The sequence below is a fragment of the Accipiter gentilis genome, chromosome 7, assembly GCF_929443795.1.
Source record: "Accipiter gentilis chromosome 7, bAccGen1.1, whole genome shotgun sequence".
NCBI lineage: Eukaryota > Metazoa > Chordata > Aves > Accipitriformes > Accipitridae > Astur > Astur gentilis.
The window spans coordinates 6,868,887-6,887,639 of NC_064886.1; the positions used below are offsets into that span (position 1 = coordinate 6,868,887).

An 18,753-nucleotide genomic window follows, 5' to 3' on the forward strand; every position below is an offset into this window, starting at 1 on the left:
ATGTGGGGTGAGGGAAGGATGTGCCTCCACCCGCGCCCTTCCCTTCCCGCTCTCCTTTCCCTTCTTTTTCTTGCCAAGTGGGAAATCGACACTCAATTAATACCTGACGTGCGGAAAATGCATTTTTCAGGAATTTATGACACAAATTCAAGATCATTCAAAACATCAGTATTGTTTCCGTTGCCGCCGCTGGGTGCAAGGGAATTGGCAGCTCCGAACGCTCCGAACACGAGTCCCTTTGCGCTGGAGGAGATGCTGCTAGAGGCAGAGGCTGCCTGTAGCGTTTTAAGTCTACGGAAGCGAGGAACTGAGTTACAGACTGCGCGCAGGCGCCCCGGGTTGACTCAAGCGGCTGGAGCAAAGCAGATACGAGCGGTGTGCGCGGATTTTCTCGGACAGCTTTGGTTATACCCGTTTTCTGTGGTGATAACCAGACTCGAAGCGAGACGAGCCTGCGCGCGGCCGGCCCGGCTACAGCGCGGTGGCAGGACTTTGTGCAGGGAGTTTGGGCAGGGAACGGTGGCGGTACGTTTTTCTTGGTGTGCTTGTGTTCGGTTACGTGTCTAACGTCAATTCCGAGGGTGAGTTTTGGCTTTGTTAAAGTCTTTGGAATAAAAAAAAAAAAAAAAAAAACCCAACCCCAGACGTGTGATGTGGGGCAGGCGCGCGCCCCGGCCGTTCCTCCACGCCGCCAGGGGGCGCTCGCGCAGGCGGCCGCCGGGCGCGGGGCGGAGGGGCGGGGCCACACACACACATCGCGCACCCGCCCGCCCGCGCCGCTTCAAGCCGGCGGTGCCGCTCGCTCGCGCCTTCCGGTTCCGTGACCCGGCAGTGCAAGCGGAGGCCATGGCCGCCTGCTGAGGTGAGGTGAGCTGCGGAGCGGGGCCCGGGCCGGGGCTGCTCCTCTCCTTCCCTCAGCGCTCCGAGCGGCTCTCTCGCCCCGCAGGTTGGGCCGGGGCGGCTCCTCTCGGCCCCTCTCTGCCGGCAGGCCCCGGCTGTTATTTAAACCGCCGGTTGAAGCCGTTCCCAGCCGTCTTCTCTGCCCCGGTGGGCTTCTCGGCGGAGAAGCTGCGGAGGGGGGTTGGCCCGGGCACCGCGAAGGCCCGAGGGGAGGAGGGTGCTCGGAGCTGTGAAATCCGTCACTGGCTTTCTGGTTTTTGTAGTTGTATTTACTGGAAGTGGTTTTGCAGTAAACCTGTGTTATACTCGCTCTCTCTGTCTCTCTCCAGGCCGAGGACTGATTTTCGCTTGTGAGCTGTGTGCCGTGGTCACCAGTAAGGCCGAGCTGCACAGTTAAGGCCTGTGGCACCTTGTGTCTCATCAGGTGAAAATGAAGACCATTTTAATGGTCGCGGAGAAGCCTTCTCTGGCTCAGTCCATCGCCAAGATCCTCTCGAGGGGTAGGAAAAAAAGCGTGTCTGTTCGGTCCTTCTGCTTGTTTGTTCGGCCAGTAGCAGCACCGAAGTGCTCTGGAGTGCCCAGCCCAACTGAGGAGATCGGCGTTAGCTGCCTAGAGGCAAATCGCGTGATGGTGAAGGTTACCAGGCTTTGCTGTAGAAGAAGTGAGGTTGAGAAACACCCTGGTCAGTTACTTGGTGGTCTTGGGGCAGCTGCCACCTGGGAGTGGTGGCTTAGGACAGGTTGCGGTTCACAAAAGAGCTGGATGGCCCTTCACATTCTGTTTACTTTTATGTACTGATGCCTATTCAGTTCAAGACTAAAGGAATCTGGTTTTGATATTTTATGTAACTGTAGTGTGTGTTGGTACATACGGTTTCTGGAAAGTGCCAATCAAGTAGCAAGTTGCTGTTACGAGATTTTTGAAGCTCTAGTAAATGTTTTATAAATCATGTGGAAAATAGAATGAGTTGATAGTAACTGTAGTGGTCTAGAAAACTAGCTGTATTTTCGTAAGGATTTCCTGGTGGGAGGGAAAAGATGGAGGAGATGATGGATAGTTTCAGTTGAAAACAAAATATGCTTTTAAAAAGGTCTAAAGTGATAATTAACTGAAATAAAAACTGTATCAATGAGTAGAATTTTGTGATCAGGAAGACCCTAGCTATAAGATCTAAGAAAAGGGGGATGTCATTTCACACAAAATAACTTATTTCAATAGGGTTTTTTATCCTGTTGATATTTATGATCTTATTTTCACAGGAAACATGTCCTCTCGCAAGGGACTGAATGGTGCATGCTCTGTGCATGAGTACACTGGATCGTTTATAGGACAGAGTGCCCATTTCAAGATGACATCTGTATGTGGGCATGTCATGACTTTGGATTTCATAGGTATTTGTCTGTTCATAAGATATTTTCACTGATATGGCTTGTAGAGCTGTCAGAGACTTCTAATAGGAAAATACTGATCGTGGAAATAATTCAGGAAGAATTTTCAGGAGACAAGCAGAGAGAAAAGGAGGATGAAAGGATCACTTGTGGTCAGCAGTTCTTGATTTTTGTTTCTAGTTCTCTGGCTGACTTCTTGCATGACCTTGGTCATGCCACTTATCTTTTCTGTGCCTGAATTATGTCCCTGGAAAATGAGGGGAGATGAGGCTCTGTTTGCTTACATGGAAAAATGTTTTGGTGCTTCAGTTGAAAGATGATTAAAGAACGCAGAGTCCAAAAGGATATTCTCTGAAGCATTGTAATGTATTACTGCAAAATAGAGGTCTGGTAAGGATTATGCACAAAGAATCCTGTCACAAACTTGCTTTGAAGTGTTGGACTAGTCGTTTGAGTACTGTATTTCCTCTAATGATAATTACGAGTTTTATAAGGACTGAATTTTGAGTTATTTACACAGTGCTTTAAAAAGGTACAGTTTCGTGTAATTGCTAGGCAATATTACTAACGGTTACTTTAGAAAAATGGGAATGAACAAAGATAAACAGTAAAACAGTCTGCAGTGTGCATGTTGTGTGTGCCCTGTGAAAACAAGGAAAAATATCTTCCACCCCTTGGCCTGATCGATTGATTGTACAACAGAATAGCTCATGTTTTAATTTTAATAGCTCATGTTAAAATTTCTGAACAGTGTGTAGTATTTCTTTTCTTTCCTATGTCATGCTTCAAAACAGTAGCTACAATTCACATAAAAAGCTAAGGGGTACCTTGATATATAGTAAAGCAAGATGTGTTAGGGTAGAAAATTTTCCAATACAAGTTTTGAAAGCTAAGTGTTTTGCAAAGTAATTTGGTTTGTTGTTGTTTTTTTGTTTTTTTTAAATATATATTTAGAGCTCTACTTAATACACTTTTGTTTTTCAGGAAAGTATAACAGCTGGGACAAGGTGGATCCAGCAGAACTTTTTAGCAAAGCTCCCACAGAAAAGAAAGAAGCTAATCCCAAACTGACCATGGTGAAGTTTTTACAGGTATTCTTTCTTATGAGTAGTATTTGAGAGATATCTTTTTGTTTTGGCATTCTTTTTCTTTATTTCATCTGGAGCATATTCCATCTTCAAGGATTCATTGTTCCTATTCTTCCTCTTCAGATATAAAGCAATGAGACCTATTTTTAGCCAAGAAAAAGAAGTGAATTTATTTTGTGGTTTTGGAAAGCAATAAAAATTACTAAGTTTGAAAGATCAGTGTAGGATTTTGCTATGAATTACCCTTGCTTTTTAAAAAAAAACACCCAAATCTTAGAAGTTAACTAGCTTTATTTAAGAACCAGAAGTATAACCCTTTTCCAGCCCTTAGAGTGGGTCAGTGTATTGGGTTTGCATGGCAAGGTTTTGTTAGCGGAGGGGCTACAGGGGTGGCTTCTATGAGAAGCTGCTAGAAGCTTCTCCTATGTTCAACAGAGCCAATGCCAGCTGGCTCCAAGATGGACCTGCCGCTGGCCAAGGCCAAGCCCATCAGCGACAGTGGTAGCGCCTCCGTGATAATGTATTTAAGAAGGGAAAAAAAAGTTGCTGCAGTACAGAAACTGCAGCCAGAGAGAGGAGTGAGAACATGTAAGAGAAACAATGCTGCAGACACCAAGGTCAGTGAAGAAGGAGGGGAGGAGATGCTCCAGATGCCGGAGCAGAGATTCCTCTGCAGCCCGTGGTGAAGACCATGGTGAAGCAGACTGTCTGCCTGCAGCCCAGGGAGGTCCATGGGGGAGCAGATCTCCGCCTGCAGCCCATGGAGGACCCCACACCAGAGCAGGTGGATGCCTGAAGGAGGCTGTGACCCCATGGGAAGCCTGTGCTGGAGCAGGCTCCTGACAGGACTTGCGGACCCATGGACAGAGGAGCCCGTGCTGGAGCAGGTTTTCTGGCAGGACTTGTGACCCCGTGGGGGACCCATGCTGGAGCAGTCTGTTCCTGCAGGACTGCACGCTGTGGAAAGGACCCACGCTGGAGCAGTTTATGAAGAGCTACAGCCCCGGGAAGGACCCACGTTGGAGAAGTTCATGGAGAACTGTCTCCTGTGGGAGGGACCCCACACTGGAGCAGGGGAAGAGTGTGAGGAAGTCCTGCCCCTGAAGAGGAAGGAGCAGTAGAGACAGTGTGTGATGAACTGACAGTAACCCCCATTCCCCGTCCCCCTGCACCGCTGGAGCGGGGTAGGTGGAGAATTTGGGAGTGAAGCTGTGCCCAGGAAGAAGGGAGGGGTGGGGGGAAGGTATTTTAAGACTTGGTTTTATTTCTCATTGCCCTACTCTGGTTTGATTGGCAATAAATTAAGTGAATTTTCCCCAAGTTGAGTCTGTTTTGCCCATGATGGTAATCGGTTGAGCAATCTCTCCCTGTCCTTATCTTGACCCACAAGCCTTTTGTTATATTTTTTCTCCCCTGTCCAGTTGAGGAGGGGGAGTGGTAGAGCGGCCACGTGGTGCTTGGTTGTTGTCTGGGGTTAAACCACGGCAGTCAGTTATCTTCACTCTAGTACAAAACATGGAGTCTGTCTTCACAACAGATATTTTGCTGTTAGAGGGTAATGCTAGAGGACTCTGTCCTTTAAAACATTTGTTACATGTCTTCCCTCTACTAAGGCAGACAGACCATCTGAATATAGTGTTTCTCACGCTGCACGTTGAATGTTTGATTTAGCAGGTCTATTCGCCTGCTTCCCAAAAGTGGGCAGTGTTTGGCAATGCGCCGTACAATATGCTAGAGTGCTAGGGTCGAAAAGAAATGAGTACATTCTCAAATAAGGATTTTCCTCCCTGTAGAAAGCAGATTTTTGTCATGGTTAGATCTATTTTATTAATTTTTCTGGTTCTTACACTGTCTGAAATCTTTGCCTTGTTGAATTCACTCTTGCATTTGCCTTTGAGTTTTTTGACTGTCGATATCTTGCTTCTCAAAACTGGATCGTTGGATGCATGTATTGCTTCTAAGAAATTTTTTTTTTAAATGATGTGGAAATTAAGGCACAGAAAGGGGAAGTGAGTGTGCCCAAGGCTGCATACACAGACTGTGGGAGTTTCAGGAGACTTTCACTGCCATAGACCTATGCTGATTTTTTTCAGGTCCTACAGAAAAGCATCTCATAGGCAGACTTCTGGTCCCACGAAGCACAGCTTGCTTCTCTCTTCAAAACTCTGTTTAAGTACCTGCAGACTTCTTGTCACTTCTGCTATATTCTTCCAATCCTTTTTACACCAAGTAAATGCTCTCTAGTACTTTAAAATAGAAACCAAAAGTATATGATTATTGAGAAGGTGGGTCTTTTTTTGTGTTGCTAAAGAACTGTGCTAATTTTTCTCACAGGTAGAGGGAAGAGGCTGTGATTGTATTGTCTTGTGGTTGGATTGTGATAAAGAAGGAGAGAACATCTGTTTTGAAGTAAGGTTTCCATTTTTAAGATTTATAATACCATAATATATTTTTCTGTGATATACAATACTATCAGTGTATTGTTTTATGAATATACAGTAAAATTCAAACTAATTTGAGTAAAGTTTTAAAGGCATGAAGGTGGAAAAACTCATGTGCTTTTGAACTCTTATAATGTCAGTTAAAGCATATAAATCAATTTCATAGGTGTTGCTTATCTGAGGTGAACAGTAAGGTCTCTTAAATGTTAGAACATTCCAGTGCTTTGAGAATTGGTCTGTATTTCACAGCTGGAGTAGTTATTTTGCTGTTCTTGTAAAATTTCATCTCTATTATCTTTTGTTCATTAAGCAGTTAGACACTTTCGAGCAAGAGGCTGCTTTTAAGTGTAGGCTTACTGAGCAAAGATTTTTTTTTTTAACATCCGATTCCCAGAAGTCTACATGAAGGGTATTTTTTGGTTTTTATTTAAAGCAGCACATTTTATCAAGTAATTAAGTTCTTTAATACCACTGTATCATAACAGCCCTGGCAATATGTAGGATAAACCCAGATAGAAACTGATACATATTCACCAAAAGGTGCTGCAGCTGCACTGGTGAATGTCTTTGCACTTAGCTAAGAATAGTGCTTCACTTCCAGCAGTTGCTGTTTAATAAATAAATCCTTCAGTTTTGCTAACAATACACTTCTGAGTGGATATACAAATACTGCTCTTGCTTATCAGTTAGTGTATTGGCATGACATCTGCTGAATTAAGAAAGTAGTTACATATCAGCAAATAATTTGTGGAGAGTGGGGTTTTTTTCTTTAGAGAGAAAAACTGACTTAAGCCCTTACCTTTCAAATACTCTTAAAATATGCTTCTGATCTTCATTAGGTTCTTGATGCTGTTCTTCCTGTTATGAACAAACCTCGTAGCACCGAAAGGACAATTTATAGAGCTAAATTCAGTTCTATTACTGACACAGACATCTGCAATGCCATGAATCACTTGGGAGAACCCAATCGCAATGAAGCTCTTTCAGTGGATGCCCGCCAGGAGCTGGATCTTAGAATTGGCTGTGCGTTTACAAGGTGACAGCATAGATTACAGACAGTTCTATGAAAGGTTCAGGAATAGAGCTCTGTCCACAAAATATGTCTTGGAACTCTAGTGCCTAATTCTGCTCAGCACCAAACTGCACGATTTTATGCACAGACAAAGAAAAAGAAATAAAAAATTGTGTTATGGCTTTAACTGAGCTAGGTAAGGTACTATCAGCAGCTATGATATGGTCTTATTTTATGATATTCTCCCACATTTCTTTGGGAATAAAAGGATTCAGTGAGGCAAAGTAATTATGACTTAATTAGCTGTAAGGTGATATTTCTCACAATGCTTTTTTCCTAATGCCTGAATGATTTAATAGATTACTCATATTTGTGTGTATAAGTTAATGAAAACTTCTGCTTTTCATGGGAGTTAGGATATTAATGTACTTGTTCCTGTTTGGTTTTGTGGTTTCTTTTTTCGCCTGTGTCTTAGGTTTCAGACTAAATATTTTCAGGGAAAATATGGGAATTTAGACAGCTCCCTCATCTCCTTTGGGCCATGTCAGACCCCAACGCTTGGATTCTGTGTTGAAAGGCATGACAAAATCCAGTCATTTAAGCCTGAGACTTACTGGGTGTTGCAAGCTAAAGTAAGTTTTACAATACTTGTTTGTATATGAGGAACATATATTTTTACCAAAGAAATGCATTTATATTTTCAATTTGTTCATTCATAAATTTGTAGCTGCTGACAAGAATTCACAATGCCTACAGTTTACTCATGTGTTCTCATTCAGTTCACATGAGTGTCACAACTCTCTCAAGAACAGATTCCAGGATGTCAGTTTTGTATTAAAGTGGTTATTGTCTGCTGTTTATAAGAAATCTTCAGTGCTAACCATCTAAGCTTAGACTCAGCCAAAAATACTACTTAAAATGGTTTTCTTTTGTTCCCTGGGGTCCTTGGACTGACTGTGTTGTTAATTTGAACCCAGGAATTAATTAGGCTGCCAACAAACATTGGCATTGCTGAGTATTGGAATTTTAAAGCAAATAAAATGCTCATTGTGTTAATTGGCAATTGAGTCCTTGGAGTACTTTGGCAGCTTATAGCAGTTTTGTAGCCTTGCTGCTGTCCAAGCTCTGAGAGCAAACCAACATGGTTTTACTGCTTGTGATCACAAGGATTTTTTAAACAAATAAGGGATAGATGGTAAAAAGTTGCCATTTTTAGATTTTAAAATAATTTTAAAAAGATGAAGTCTGGTGTCTACTGTAATATCTTTTCTGATGTGTCTCACGTGTCACGCTAGGAAATATTTGGTGCTGTTTTCGGAGAGTTTTGTGCTCTCTTATATTGGTTGCTTCATATTTATTTTTGTACGTGGGACTTTAAACATGACCTAGTTACAGTTTAATACAAATGATTGATTTTGCTAAATTAAAATGGTAAACTTTGAATTTCTGCCCATTTCAGCCTTTACTGTTACCAGTACTAAAACCAAGAATAGTATATCAGTTAACTGCAGGAATAATTCCACTCATTCCCCCCACCCCAAAGCTCAAAGTACTCCATCTTTCTTGAAAGCCCCTGTGAAAAAGAGTACAACTGCACGTTTGAAGCACTTCTGTCCTAGTACAGGTATTGTTAGGATTTGTTTGCTGGATTGTTGTTGTAAATGTGCATTCTCACACTTGTAGTAATAGAGTTGATGGGAATTAAATGTTTTTTTCTTTTGGTCCAATAGGTGAACCCTGAAAAAGAAAGGTCTCTCACTTTGGATTGGGATAGAGTGAGGGTGTTTGATCGTGAGATTGCTCAAATGTTCCTGAATATAACAAAGATAGCAAAAGAAGCAAAGGTAAGAATATTTACTAAGTGTCAGTAGAGCCATATTTCATATAAAGGAAATATCATTTAATATTTCATTCGCTGCATATTGGGGTTTTTTTTTGTTTTTGTTAAAGAAGAGTGTAGAATATCTGTATCTTGGTTTTTACTCCATTCAACTTTGTGTAAATGGGAATAAAAGGCAAGAGTGTTTTTTTTTTATTGTGGTTCATGTTATGCTAGTGTGGTCATCTCAGCAGAAGCCTCTTCTTAATATTGACTTCGGAAATGATCATCACTCATGATAGGAATTCTTCATTACTAAGCCTGCTAAGAAATACTGTTCAGATCTCTCCAAGCAGACCTCTTATTTCCCATGTGACATTGTATAAATCAGAGTGTAATTACTTATATGGCAGTATTGCTGCAGTTAAATTTTTAATCGTGTATGGTACAGACTTTATAGCCAATTAACTTCTAATTCTGCTCTTTTCAATACTTGTTTGACAGTATGTTTGGATTTAAGTGCTTATAGCCATCAAGGTTCGAAGACTGCGTGAAGCTTTTAAAAATCTGGATCCTTATAGTTAGGACCATTACTTGGAATAAGCACTAAATCCTTGTAGCGCTGAAAGTATGTGCTGCTGCGGTAAATGGGAAGTAAAGATAGCAGTAAGCTACCTTGCTGCATTCCCAGTTATAGGCCTGATCTAGTTGATAGCACAAAGGCACCTTAGAATTCTAACTTTAGAATTTGGCAAAATTATCTCCGGTCAGATTTTCTGAAGTAAAAACATATTGGTGGTTTCTGTTTTAAGAAAACAAAACAGATATGACAAGAATAGATAATGGTAGGTATGCCACATGTCTATTTTTTATTTTATGATTGAAATTATACATCTACCAATTACCAAACTTCAAAACTTTTACTGGGAAAATGCTATTTTCTAGGTAGAATCTGTGAGTAAAAAAGAGAAGGTGAAGCAGAGACCACTGGCTCTGAACACGGTAGAAATGCTACGAGTGGCCAGTGCTGCTTTAGGTATGTGTAAAAGTTCAGATTTCCACACTGTTTTAAAGAAAAATATTTTGGCTTCTCAGCCAAGTGAAATAATCAAGGTCGTATCAAATATAGTTTGATACCCTCCTCTCTGTAACACTTCATTCTGGGGGAAGGATCAAGTTTAAAAATCTTGTCAGAAGTGAAATGTTGGGTAAGATCAAGGTGACAGAAGTCTTATGGAAAGGACAAACCATGATTTATTTAAATGCTTGCATAACGTATACTTTCAGATGCAGCAAACAAATCATAATTGCAGTGATATTTTTTTTTCTCCTGTCCTGTCTTAGGAATGGGTCCACAACATGCCATGCAAATAGCAGAGCGTCTTTATACTCAGGGTTATATTAGCTACCCTCGAACAGAAACTACTCATTACCCAGAAAACTTTGACTTGAAAGGATGTTTGAGACAACAAGCCAATAATCCTTACTGGGCAGAAACTGTGAGTACATGAAGTAAAACTTTGTACTAACAGATCATTCTTTAGTCTGTGTTTTAGGATATATCTTTCTTGGTATATTATGACCTATAGGTCTTCAGAAACAATAAATATCTGTAATTGCTGTTATTTATGGATGTTGTATTGTTATGGATTTGATCTGAAAAGTTTCTTAACCTGCTAAGAGACCTGTTATCCACTTCAGTCAGCCTGTTTTCTCTCTCTTCCTTCACCCAGGTAAAAGCATTACTATCAGAAGGCATTAATCGTCCAAGGAAAGGCCATGATGCAGGAGACCATCCTCCCATCACCCCAATGAGAGCTGCAACAGAAGCGGAATTAGGTATAGGCAAATTGGGTAGTGTTGGAACACTATGTGGGGAAATTAGTTCATTGAGGTATAGGAGCCAGTTTAAAAATCCCTGAGTTTCAACAGAAAATACAATTATTTGAATGGCAGGAAGTGAAGAGAGAGCAGACTTTTATCCTAACTTAAACTTCTAGTGACAGTGAAGTTCAGAGCTGCTGTGCTCTTCAGTAGTTGATCCTAGGGACCATAGTACTGCTAAGAGAAATAGCCATTTTAACAACTTAATGCTTGCTTTCTTTAGGAAGAATTTGCTCCAAAGTAGTGGAACTTTATTGTATTTTTGTGCTTGTAAGTCAAACTTCAGCTGCATGTTAATTTAGTCTCTATGGTTTGTGGGTTTTATGTTAAAATGTAACATTTGATTTTCTGTACACTGTAATCCCTCAAACGAGGATTTTAAGGTTATAAGAAATTGTAGTGAATGTTTTGTTTATTAGGAATAGCTGAGATTGTTGTAGAAAAGAGGTAACCTCTGACTTTCATGAATTGGTGAAATAATCTCTGATAGAAAAATAAATGCTTTAAATTTTTGAGTGATTGTATAGGGTACTGAGTGGCCGTTTAAGATTTTTTTCTTTATATACGCAGCAAGATGAAATATGCAAAGCACGGGATTAAGAATTAGAAGCTGATCATAGCAGTGCAACCTTTTGACTATTCCATCTATCTGTAGATTGTGAATAAGGAAACTTTGCTTTGAAAATTAATCTATATTAGTGCTAATAAATAGTATTTTAGACCGATCTCTTGCAGGACTTCAACCTGCCCAGTGTGGCAGTTGCCACTAGAATCCCATTTTAGGATTTAGATTAGGGTGTGGTCTCCCGTGGCACTAAGCAGTAGATAATTTTATTTTTCTTCATATGTCTTTTCCTTTTTGCTTAAAAAAAAAAAAGTCTTTTCTAGTTTACCCTTTCATTCAAACACATTGCAAAACTGGGAGATGGGCTGGCTAAGATAGCAGTCCTTCTCCAAGAGCATCTGCACGCAGCTCATGTCTGTATGACATGGCGATTCTATAGGCAGGAAGTTTTAAAGGGGAAACTGGGTGGACTTTTGAATGATACTTTCTTTTACGTACCAGTTTTTCCTGTGATACCTATGGAAATCTGCTACCTTTTAGTGCAGATTTTACATAGAGCTGCAGGACTTGAGTTATGTCTGTAAGATGTTGTTTATCCTCAGGTGGAGATGGATGGCGACTATATGAGTATATAACTAGGCATTTCATTGCCACTGTCGGTGCCGATTGCAAGTACCTACAAACCACCATTTCCTTCAGTATTGGCCCTGAACGTTTTACCTGTATTGGAAAAGTGGTAACTTCACCAGGTAAGACTCATCAGAGAGTAAGTAGTTAGCTACAAATTTTTTATTTTCCTCATTAATACATTGGATGGATATAAAAGTGAAGCTCTGGGGACAAGTACAATTTTGAAGACATTTTTTGAGCTATCAAGACCAGAGACCATATCTTTGTCTTCATTTCCATACTTCAGTTACAATAGAAAATTTTCATGTAGTAGTCTCAAAGATTTAATACTGCATTTTCCAGTGTGAAGACCTGTCCTTTTACAGACAGCAAATGCCTTTTGGGGGGTAGATTACAGAGGCAGATTTTTTTTCTTGGGCCTCTGTAAAAAGAATGTAGCACCACTGCTGAGATTTTTATGGTAAGCGGGCCCAATAGTCCTTATTATATTAATATGACTTACTATTTGTATTTTCTTTTTAGGAAACTTACTATTTGTATTTTCTTTTTAAGAAACTCTTCCCATCCATTCTGGCACTGTGCTTTCATTCAAGGAAAGTGTTTACTTTTTTTCATACATCAACCTGACTCAAGTTACACAAAATAGATCTGATGCAGTGTTGTGACAGTGTCTTGTGATACTGTATTTCAACAGTATTTCTAGCCTCAGTTATTTTCTGCAAGGTGTGGCAGACTGCCTTTTAACTTTGATCTGTATAACATGGTCCATGTTAAAATTAGAAACATACACCTTGGCCTTCTGAAAGCTGTGAAGATAAGCTCTCTTTATTTTTGTTTGTTTCTTTACTTCCAGGGTTCACAGAAATTATGCCATGGCACAGCATCCCATTAGAAGAGAGTCTTCCCCACTGTGAGAAAGGAGATCTTTTTCCAATTGGTGAAATAAAATTGCTGGAAAAGCAAACCAGTCCTCCTGATTACCTGACAGAAGCAGAACTTATCACTCTGATGGAAAAGCATGGCATCGGTAGGAACTTGCTTAACTTGCGTTATCCTGTAATACATCACCAGGAGTGCAAAGAGTCTGAATCGCTCCTCTGAACTATCTCTGTCGGTAATGACCTTTCAGTATTCATTTGAATAGGTACAGTAATAATCTCTTTTTCCCTTCAAATCACAATGCCTGTAGCTCCTCCTAGCAGATGGTAGATTGTCTCTTCCCCCACATTCCTTTCCCTTTCTTATCCTTATGTCTAGTTTCTGGCCAAAGCAGTACTCTTTCATAACACATCCTTGTCACTTCTCTGTCAGAAAGAGCTGATGTTGCGTGGAAGAATGTACCTTCCCATTCTTAGGAATGATTTCTTGTCTTTACAGCTTGCTTCAGCTTTGCTGGCTTCAATAGTCCTTATATATCTTATTATACAATTTACTACAATACCACTTTTTTTTTTTTCAGTCTGACTTATTTTCCTTCGATGCATTTTCATAAATTTGTCCAGTCAAAACAAACATAGTCTCTTACTCCACTGTGTTTTTCCAGAATAAGTGATTGTGAGAACAGACGTCTTCCCGATAGTAATTGCTTGGAAGAGATGAAAGGATTAAGGTTAAACCATATGTTTTAGACTTCACAGAATTGCACAGAAACATAACTTCCTCTCTAGTAACTCTTATGCACTGGAAGCTGGGTAACAGTAAAAAGGTATCTGAATTTTAAGCAGTCTCAGGAGCCTTATAATTTGGTATAAAACCAGAGAAGTCAGAAGTGAGTAATTCGATGAAAACTTTTTTGTTCAGGATGGATATATTGTTTTCCTTTGTGTGGCAGGAACTGATGCAAGTATTCCAGTCCATATTAACAACATTTGCCAGCGAAACTATGTCACAGTGGAGAGTGGTCGGAGACTAAAGCCTACAAACCTTGGCATTGTTCTGGTTCATGGTTATTACAAAATAGGTCAGTTAAATGCTCTTCCCTTTCCATCCTCCTCCCTTCTTTTCCCTTCACTATGTCAAGGGCTGTTGTTACTGTATAAGTAGCATTTCTATCTCAACTGATGCATCAAGGAAAGTATTACTAATTCCAAGGACTATAATAATTAAAACTTGTGTGTTTATTTTGATGTCCGTTTATGTACGGACAGATTCCTACCCCCATTTTTTGATCTTTCATTGCTGCTTCTCTGTTGCTGCTGTCTCTGGTTTTCTGTTAGATGCAGAGTTGGTTCTTCCTACGATCCGCAGTGCTGTAGAGAAGCAACTCAACTTAATAGCTCTGGGTAAAGCAAATTATCATCAGGTCCTGGAGCACACCCTTGACATTTTCAAAAGGAAATTTCACTATTTTGTGGATTCTATTGCAGGTAAAACTTTCCCTACAATTACTTAATTGTTGCAAAGATGCTAGTAGAAAATACTTGTATATTAGGTTCCTTTCAGAGATTTAGGCTTACTGAAAAGTTGTGCCAGGACTGGAAGTTTCCAGTCAAAATAAGTCGCTCTCCAAAAGAAAATGGACTGAATCATGGCTCCAAAACTCTACTTCAAATTCATTTTGTGACAGTGTAAAGTTTTCAGAAACTTCAGACTAGCTGAAGGTACTTAACCTTGTGTGTTTGTGCATGCTCAGTGCAAAACACTGTGCATTTAAAAAGTCTTCATAAACAAGGAAGAGCATTGTGAATAAAATATTTTAATTCTCACTTCTTCACCGGTCTCGTAGATGATTTTGTGCAAGGTTTCCTTTTAAGAACTAGAATTCTAACATAAATGCGATTATCTCTTTCGCAGGTATGGATGAACTGATGGAGGTGTCTTTTTCACCCTTAGCTGCCACAGGTAAACCTCTTTCCCGCTGTGGTAAATGCCATCGTTTCATGAAGTATATTCAGGTAAGTTCACCTCATGCTTGGAATTTAAATTTCACTTGCTGAGGGGCATTGAGCTGAAACCCCTTTTCCATTATTGAATTTGGATTCAAAAGTGGTTGTCAGGAGTGCTTTTCTAAAACAAAAAGACTGATGGAGTTTTTCCAGAGGGAGCAAACCAGAGAGCAGCCCCAGTTGGATTTACTGCAAGTTTTGAACTCTATCGACACTACAGTTGTTCAGGAGATTTGTATTCTGTTTCCAGGCCAAACCAAGTCGTCTGCACTGCTCTCACTGTGATGACACCTACAGTCTCCCACAGAATGGTACCATTAAACTCTACAAAGAGTTGCGTTGTCCCCTAGATGACTTTGAGCTGGTGCTGTGGTCGTCTGGATCCAGAGGAAAGAGCTACCCACTCTGTCCATACTGTTACAACCATCCTCCCTTCAGGGACATGAAAAAAGGTAGGAATTCTGTAAACATGCAGGATCAACCTCACTTGAAATAAATTAGGTGCAGTCTATACAGTGTGCTTTTTAGTAGTTTTTAATCAGTGTTGCTTAGTATAAAGTGCTGTTCAAATTACATTAGATACCTAAAATTCACATCAAACTCACTGACCAAAATTTATTAGTTAACTCATTTCTGAATACTTTTTCTTCTTTATAAAAGAAGTAAGAAACTAATTTACATGCATACACAGTAGGTGACCTTTGTAACGCTCAGTATGCAGTGAAGGACACTGAGGTTGTGACACCTTGCACATTGGAGTATTCTTGGAATGGATAGGCCTATAGATTAAGACCAGGTCTTGAGAGTGTTTTGATCCTGAGATAGATGGTGTGTCAAAAGCTGTTGAAGGATATAAGAAGGGGTAAAAGTTGCAGTTAGTTTGGTAACTGTGAGAACGAAAGTTACTTAAAGTAGTGCTTTGGAGTTCTGACTATCAGGAGCTTTTTGGCATCTTTTTATTGCCACCTCTTAATTAAAAATGTCTTGTACTACAGTGTATAGTGCAAGTATAAAATAGCAGTTAGTTAGGAGCCATACATTTAATTGAAGACATAGTTAGTTTTCATCACTAATGTGTCCAAACTGCCTGTACTGTACAGTGACAGTATCTGGCAATTCTGAAAGCCATTACAGAAAAATTTCTGAGCAAGGGATTATTCTGAATCTGTGAAAAGGCAAGTTGCAATTTGGGGAGTGGTTCCATTCTTTCCTGATTTAGAAAACCTATAATATACTAAGCTGTCTTTGACTTCTGTGTCTCACTTCATCCAAACTGGGTAGAGGGGGTAGTGATATAAAGGGTTCCTTGTGGTATGGTTTGACTCTTCTTCCACCAGGAATGGGCTGTAATGAATGCACCCACCCCACGTGCCAGCATTCGCTTAGCATGCTTGGAATTGGGCAGTGTGTTGAGTGTGAGAATGGGGTTCTGGTGCTAGACTCGACGTCAGGTCCCAAGTGGAAGATGGCCTGCAACAAATGCAATGTGATTGTGCACTTCTTTGAGAATGCCCACAAAGTCCGAGTGTCACCGGAGACCTGTGACTTGTGTGATGCAGCCCTTGTGGACGTAGATTTTAACAAAGCCAAATCTCCTCTACCTGGTGATGAGACCCAGCATTCAGGCTGCGTATTCTGTGACCCTGTGTTTCAAGATCTGGTGGAGCTGAAACATGCAGCCATGAGGCACCCCATGCACCGTGGGGGACAAGGAAAAAGACAAGGTCGAGGAAGAGGTAAAGGCCGGAGGCCTGGAGGAAGACTCAATCCAAAGAAACCCAAGGACAAAATGGCAGCTCTGGCTGCTTACTTTGTATAATGGCTACACAACAGAAAAATAAACTTCTTATAAAAATTTGTTTCCCTTTAAGTTCATTTTTAAGTATTTTTTTATCTTTACTGCTTTCCTGTTCTTAGAAAAGTGAAACACCTTAGATTGTTGTATGCCTTGATTTAAGCACAAAACAAAGTCTTCTGGATGATCAGTTAGTAACTAAGTAAGTGTTTAAGCTTTTAATTGGAATTCATTGGTCCAAGTAGAGCTCAAAAACAGTAGGGAGACTCAAGAAGTCTACCTAGACTGTTACCTGTGGCTGATAGAAAGGAAATGAAATTTCCCTGTTCTGCGATTTCTGGGGCCTTTGTCAGCAATACAAATGCCAGGAATGCAAGAGCTGATTAAGATCAGTGTTATGGTGCTGTAGCTTTAGGTGTGGAATTAGACTTGTTTCATCTGACTTTGAATCTTCAAAAATAGTAAATGATTAGTAGCTGTCAGATTTTCAAATTACATCTGCAATAGCAAGAGCACTACTTCAGATCTGTCAGTCTGCTGCATAAGAGAATAATGCCAAGAGACATACAAAATGGAAATTACAAATGTGAAGGGGAATATCTGCCATGAGCAGTGATTTCCAAATTATGGTCTGTGCAGCCAAGTTACTATTCTGTTCAATGGGCCACAGTTAAATAAGACCTCTTCCTGCTGCTGGAGGTCAGATAGAATACCCCTGCTCTACTCCTCTTCTGTGTTCACATAGCTGATCATACCTGATCAAGTACAGTTTGTTCTGTCTGTACCCCAAATTGTCATTTCAGTGTTGGTTAGTTTTGTTGTCAAAAGGAGGGTGTCCTCATGGTTTTATATGGAGCTGTATCTAACTGCTGGGTGCCACATTACAAAATCTAATTGTACAAATATATAATACTGTTTCCTTTCCTTCCATGTGCGCATAGCTGGTCATGTCTGGTCATCTGATCAAGTACAGTTTGTATCACCTGTACCCCCAAAACAGTTTCAGCGCTAGTTGTGGTTGGATGGGAGGATACCATCGCAATTTTACATGGTGTAAAGGCTACTGCATTTGAACACAGAATATGCAGAGAGCAACTTGACACGTGATTCACTGGCAACAGAAAGGAAAGACAAGTCCCTACAAAAGGTAATGTACAACTCTGCTGTTTTAATTGGCACAGCATGTGCATTTACTGAACAAGAGAATATAGACAAAACACCACAGCCCCAAGCTTGTTCCTCTGATCAAATGTTTACACAGTTACAGCACAAACGTGAACTGTGTTTTAATAGTATTGCTTAAAAGACCCAGCCATAGGAAGAAGTTTCTTTCTGAGGTTCTTGTTTGGTTTTTTTTCCTAAATATTAAATGTTCTCTCTGGTAAAAACAAACTGTCTTTGCATCTCCCTTAGCCTGGAGTGAGTAGCTTCTTTTCATGTTTTAAAGTTCATCTTGCTGTAGTGTCTCAGAGCCATAGAACTTAGTATAAACTATAATAACTTTCAGGGTGCTTGTATTGATTCAGTTGTTCAAGTCCTTCCTCACCTCTGTAGCCTGCTTTGGTACACTAGGATACGGCTCTGAAAAATGCCTTTGTGCTCAGCTAGCTTCCGCTGCTGCTTTTGACATTGGCTGTTGGCTGGGATTTCTGTGATAGAGAGAGTGGCCCTGGAAATGTGGGAAACCTGTCATTAGTCATTCTTTGTGGCTTTTGAGCTGTGATAGAACACTTTCTCCAAGCATGGCTTTTATTTTGACCATTTGCAGACAAACTTTTGCTTGTAAAATCTCTTTGCTATGTTAGCCCCAGTGGGAATAAAGTGCTGGGAACTTTCTCTCAAGTGCTTAGAATGAGCCACTTACATGTTCTGGCAGATTTCAGTGGCTCCTTTGTAACTACCACAAATGGCAAAGTTCTTTCTGATACAGATATATTAATAACTGCGAACAGTCACTCAGAACCATCGGTGCCTGTGCCAGAGGAATGAAGGCATTGGTTTTGTGCTGTACCAGTGGCCATGGACACTTACTCTCCCTCTGCAGCTGGGCAGTGCAGGGTGGCCACAGCCTGGAGAAGGCTGCATGATGCAGGAGGTGCCACGGTGGGCTTTCAGTGCTGTGGTCTGGTACACAGGCTGGTGGTGGCAATTGTCTCCAGAGTGGAGTAGAAAGAATGCGGAGGTGATGGGCGCCTTCAGTTTTAAGTAGAAACTTAGAGGCATGTTCCTGGGATTGCTTTGAAAGGTACAAGAGAGCAAGAAACTTCTTAAAATGATGAAGTCCCTGGAAATGCATCTCTAACATTAAGGTGAGCACTGCATGTCTCATGTCCATGGTTCTTACT

At 40.6% G+C, this 18,753-nt stretch overlaps 1 protein-coding gene across 3 annotated transcripts; it reads left to right on the forward strand.

Moving 5' to 3' along the window:
* The first annotated feature begins 772 nt into the window (after positions 1-772).
* Positions 773-16,483, forward strand: TOP3B (DNA topoisomerase III beta). 3 transcript variants are annotated; one of them, XM_049804511.1, is made up of 18 exons: positions 773-862; positions 1,230-1,400; positions 2,161-2,292; positions 3,274-3,380; positions 5,712-5,786; positions 6,658-6,854; positions 7,306-7,462; positions 8,561-8,674; positions 9,595-9,685; positions 9,994-10,148; positions 10,383-10,488; positions 11,701-11,847; positions 12,582-12,755; positions 13,560-13,688; positions 13,945-14,094; positions 14,522-14,622; positions 14,864-15,065; positions 15,951-16,483. In XM_049804511.1, exons 2-18 carry the CDS (start codon positions 1,331-1,333, stop codon positions 16,430-16,432), a joined length of 2,589 nt encoding a protein of 862 aa, XP_049660468.1. In that variant the 5' UTR covers positions 773-862; positions 1,230-1,330; the 3' UTR covers positions 16,433-16,483. The 3 variants fall into 3 exon arrangements, with proteins under 3 accessions (XP_049660468.1, XP_049660469.1, XP_049660470.1); XM_049804512.1 differs by having other exon boundaries at positions 776-867; XM_049804513.1 differs by lacking the exons at positions 773-862; positions 1,230-1,400; positions 2,161-2,292; positions 3,274-3,380 and adding an exon at positions 3,408-4,561.
* Positions 16,484-18,753: the final 2,270 nt, after the last annotated feature.

Bases quoted from the DNA above. Each gene is read 5' to 3' on its own strand.
- TOP3B (XM_049804511.1), top strand. From the start codon at position 1,331: ATGAAGACCATTTTAATGGTCGCGGAGAAGCCTTCTCTGGCTCAGTCC. The intron at 1,401-2,160 runs GTAGGAAAAAAA...TTATTTTCACAG, and splicing joins CGCCAAGATCCTCTCGAGGG to GAAACATGTCCTCTCGCAAG. The intron at 9,686-9,993 runs GTATGTGTAAAA...GTCCTGTCTTAG, and splicing joins AGTGGCCAGTGCTGCTTTAG to GAATGGGTCCACAACATGCC.